This window comes from Solanum tuberosum, unplaced genomic scaffold (genome assembly GCF_000226075.1).
Source record: "Solanum tuberosum cultivar DM 1-3 516 R44 unplaced genomic scaffold, SolTub_3.0 scf00649, whole genome shotgun sequence".
Classification (NCBI taxonomy): Eukaryota; Viridiplantae; Streptophyta; class Magnoliopsida; order Solanales; family Solanaceae; genus Solanum; species Solanum tuberosum.
This window is the reverse complement of record NW_006239561.1, coordinates 121,154-126,129: the sequence shown is the minus strand read 5'-3', so window position 1 is coordinate 126,129 and position 4,976 is coordinate 121,154. Positions and strand designations below refer to the sequence as shown.

The 4,976-nt window shown below is 35.6% G+C and overlaps 1 protein-coding gene across 1 annotated transcript; it reads left to right on the top strand.

Annotated features, from left to right (window-relative positions):
• The first annotated feature begins 459 nt into the window (after positions 1-459).
• On the top strand, positions 460-4,726 carry LOC102577590 (inositol-3-phosphate synthase). Its single transcript, XM_006366460.2, has 10 exons — positions 460-730; positions 812-880; positions 976-1,111; positions 1,878-2,125; positions 2,246-2,472; positions 2,588-2,703; positions 2,861-3,037; positions 3,126-3,314; positions 3,417-3,479; positions 4,267-4,726. Exons 1-10 carry the CDS (start codon positions 543-545, stop codon positions 4,384-4,386), a joined length of 1,533 nt encoding a protein of 510 aa, XP_006366522.1. The 5' UTR covers positions 460-542; the 3' UTR covers positions 4,387-4,726.
• Positions 4,727-4,976: the final 250 nt, after the last annotated feature.

Below are 4,976 nucleotides of genomic sequence, written 5' to 3'. Positions count from 1 at the left end.
ATTTTTTAATACAAATATACAACCTAAGCAAAAATTATTGCGTTCATTTACCCACATTCCATATTTACACCAAATCATGTTAAATTTTATTAATTAAATAATTTAATTAGGTGAATCGCATATTTAGCTTACCATGGTTAAACACAAAATATTTTATATACAAATACATAATATGACGTAAATATCATGTGTGAATAAGATATTGCTAAAAGGCTTTAGGTATTTGTTAGGAGTGTCACCACTGAATAAATCTTGAAATACACGATTCAAAATTAGTCAGAGCTTCAACGCTGGCTCCGACGGTGAAAATACAAAAAGAAAGGCTCTTGGTATATCAAAAATTTTGCATGGCTAAGCTTTAATTTTATAGTGGGATTCCACTAATAAAGTGCCACTTGTATTTTTCTCTTCACAACAAAAAAAAACTCTATATATACACTTCCATGGCAGCAAATATTTCATAAGCAAAATAGATTCTTGAACACTTGTTCTTCTTCTAAATTGAACAATTTCTCTGATTTCTCTGCTTTTTTTTTGTCAAAATGTTTATTGAAAATTTTAAGGTGGAAAGCCCAAATGTGAAGTATATAGAGAATGAAATTCACTCTGTGTATGATTATGAAACCACAGAGCTTGTTCATGAAGAGAGAAATGGAACTTATCAATGGATTGTTAAGCCTAAATCTGTCAAATATGAATTCAAAACTGATACTCATGTGCCAAAATTAGGGTAAGTTTCTTCAATTTTTTCTCAGATTTTTTTTCCAAAAACAATTGGGTGAGAAATTTGTGGATTTTTTTGTTTGTTTAGGGTTATGCTTGTTGGATGGGGAGGAAACAATGGTTCAACATTGACTGGAGGTGTTATTGCGAATCGAGAGTGAGCTTTTTTTTTGTTTTGAAAATCTAATTTTGTGTTGATTTTGTAATGAGATTTTGGGATTCTAAATTATGGGTTTTGATTGTTTATGGCAGAGGAATTTCATGGGCAACGAAAGAAAAAGTGCAGCAAGCAAATTATTTTGGGTCTCTTACTCAGGCATCAACAATTCGAATTGGGTCTTACAATGGCGAGGAGATCTATGCACCCTTCAAGAGCCTCCTTCCCATGGTACTCACCTTGTTTTGTTTTGTGTTTTCAAAATTGGGGGAGTGGGGTGTGGGGGTGGGGGAGTATAAGGTTTAGAATCGAATCCTCGTTAATAAGTTGAAAGTTCAAGTAGTCAACCAACCAACTGTTATTCTAATTCCCAAATTGGTTAATTTGCCTTTAGTAAAGTAACTTTATGTGGCTTTATGGATAGTTAAATACTAAGAGGATATACTTGAGCACTTTCCGGGTTGTTTGGTTTGTGAACAAGTTATGCCGAGGTAGGATTTTGAGTTTATGAGTTCTAGAATTGAAAAGGAGAAAGTTGTGGGGTTTTTGATAAATGACTTATACATATTAAGTGGATATTTTAACACAAAGACAGGGTTTGTATCAAAGTTAGTGGGTTCTACTGAACTCGTAATTGAAATGTTAGGTTCGCCCCTGCATGATAATTATATTATAGGGGTTGATGTGATTGAATATTTTGTTGATATACTTGTACTGATAAATGTTTGGTTCATTGGACTAAAAAAAGAGATGTAAGGGATAATAATCCTGGGATTACGTTTACCGGATCAAAAGTTTAACCAAACACATGTTAAAATAACCTCTTTTTGTTCCGGGATTATTATCCGTTATGCTTGCAACCAAACGATCCAGACAGTTGAACGAACTCTTTATAGCATTAGTCATGGAAAGTTGCTCTGTCTTATAACCTGTAATTACTGTTTAAATGACATGAAGTTAGATTCACACTGATATATTTGATCTGATGGTGATATAGGTCAACCCAGACGACGTAGTATTTGGAGGATGGGACATTAGCAACATGAATTTGGCAGATGCCATGGTCAGGGCTAAGGTTTTCGAAGTTGATCTGCAAAAGCAGCTGAGGCCCTACATGGAATCCATGGTTCCTCTTCCTGGTATCTATGACCCTGACTTCATTGCTGCTAACCAAGAAGCACGTGCCAACAACGTGATCAAAGGAACCAAGAAAGAACAAGTTGATCAAATTGTTAAAGATATTAGGTAAAAGTTATAATCTTGATTAACTGTCTTCAATCTTGAACAAAGTTGTCTGTTTTTTCTGGAAAAATGATGTGATTTTTAGTTTTAGAGTGTAAATAACATGTCTTCTCGGTAATTTAGGGAGTTCAAGGAGAAGAACAAGGTAGACAAGATAGTGGTTCTATGGACTGCCAACACCGAAAGGTACAGCAATGTGGTTGTTGGCCTTAACGATACCATGGAAAACCTTTTAGCTGCTGTGGATAGAAATGAGGCTGAAATATCTCCTTCTACATTGCATGCTATTGCTTGTATTCTGGAAAATGTGCCTTTCATCAACGGAAGCCCTCAAAACACTTTTGTTCCAGGTCTGGAATCTCGATTACAATTGTAATGAGTTATTGAAAGTGTAATTGCTGCTGATGACCAGCTATAGCTTAGCTTCTATAATTCTAAGTATTTTCTTCTGATACAATTTCTCAGGTCTTATTGATTTGGCCATAAAGAGAAACACTTTAATTGGTGGTGATGACTTTAAGAGTGGTCAAACCAAGATGAAGTCCGTGTTGGTTGATTTCCTTGTTGGAGCTGGTATTAAGGTATGCCTTTTGCTGTTAATTCTGGTAGAATATTTTAAATGTTGAAGTACTTTATATACATAAATTAAGCACATAAGCATACTTGTCATTTGAAGATGGAGTTTCTTTATAGAGAAATAGTATAGCCGTGCTGAAACTCGTGGTGTTTGTATTACAGCCAACGTCAATAGTGAGCTACAATCACTTGGGTAACAATGACGGAATGAATCTTTCTGCTCCTCAAACCTTCCGGTCTAAGGAGATCTCAAAAAGTAATGTTGTTGATGACATGGTTGCTAGCAACTCCATTCTCTATGAATCTGGCGAGCACCCTGACCATGTTGTTGTGATCAAGGTAATAATATAATGTGAGAAAGTTAAAGTTAATGTACATAGACAGGCATATTAATTTGTCAAAATGAATGTTTGATTTTGTATTTCAGTATGTTCCATATGTTGGAGACAGCAAGAGGGCAATGGATGAGTACATGTCAGAGATTTTCATGGGCGGAAAGAGCACCATAGTTATGCACAACACTTGTGAGGACTCTCTTTTGGCAGCTCCAATTATCTTGGACTTGGTCCTTCTCGCTGAACTCAGCACTCGCATTCAGCTCAAAGCTGAAGGGGAGGTCAGTTTCTTTCTCAATGTCTTCAAAGATTTCACTTCGTCACGTTGTGTGTACCCTTAAATGTTATGTGATTGTTCTGATGAGAAGTGATTCTGTTTTCAGGGGAAGTTCCACTCCTTCCACCCTGTGGCTACTATTCTCAGCTACCTCACCAAGGCTCCCCTGGTAAAGTTTCTATGAAGGTTATTTTTATTATGTTCAAATAGACTCAAAAACTATGTTGCTCAGACTCTCCAAAAATATTGCCACAGTCGTGTAGGATCCTCCAAAAATACACTACTTTGGGAGGATGCGACAGACAACCGTTGGAATTTTTGAAGAGTCTGAGCAAATAGCTTAAAAGTTAACATTGTGCAATTATCAAGTGTAGACGAAAAAGTTGTCTTAGTTTGGTCAGAGCATGTGCTAGAGCTATAGCTGATGTGAAATAGTTGGTTTCTTTCATTCATTTAAAGTAAATGACCAGAGCAATCTGTGGTCCACAGATAAATTAGAAATGATGCCAACACAAAAGCAGTTATTATTATTATCTCCATATGGACATAGTCTAAAAAATATTCAAAGGTCACAACAAACTAAATAAGACTTCACATGGGGATCACAAAGGGTATTGTTTATGTTGCTCGGTCTCTTCCAAAAGTGCGTGTCGGATCCTTCAGAAGTATTGGAGGATCCGGCATGAGCGTGACATCATTTTGGAGAGTCCGAGTGACACAGACATGAACAGGTTTTGCAAAAGGATAGAACGTTTCCTTATGTACGCAAGCAGATATACAGTTAGTTCCATTAGAGCCATTTTCTTACTTAATTACCAATTCAGATTGTTCTTGATCATTTAGCTCTATTCTTCTTTTTGCTTGTAATCTGTTGATCCTCTTAGTAACAATTTTTCAGTGAGCCTGCACGAACGCGATTTTTCTTTTATTAACTGTTGTTGTGAATTGGAAAACAGGTACCACCAGGTACTCCAGTGGTGAATGCCCTTTCAAAACAGAGGGCAATGCTTGAGAACATAATGAGAGCTTGTGTTGGTTTGGCACCAGAGAACAACATGATTTTGGAATACAAATGAAAATATATGCAGATGAAGGAAATTACTAGAAGAGAATGGACTCAACTCAAGTGTAGTTGCATTTGTAGAAAAGATCCATTCTCTATTTATTTATTTTTCCCTTTTTGTATCTTATATTTTCTGTTTTCTATTTTATCATCATCATATAATTAAGTAAAGTGTGGCATGATTGTGAAGTGTAGGAGAGCTTAAAAGGGCCAAAGTCTTGTTTATTGTAACTTCTTCTCTTTCATGTTTTTGGCCCTCTTGTCTCCAAATTGTATGTTGGTTGCTTTAGCTCAGAAAGCCAGCAACATCTTGTTTCTATTGAAAAAAAAATACAACATGGTGATTTAAATTTTGATTTAGTAATTCACATTTTCCCCTTTATTTCTAAGAGTTTAAGTTGTATGTACTAACAAGGTGTAGCCACATTAAGCGGAGGTTAGTAGTTATTATGGGTGCGTATTTAATTTTACACCTCCGTAGCATAATTGAGAAGAAAAACTCCATATCCTTTGTTAAATTCTTGGTTCCACCACTATAACAATATACAATATTTTTACACAATTAGATCACTTATATAAGGTAAATATACAAGTACATCTTTG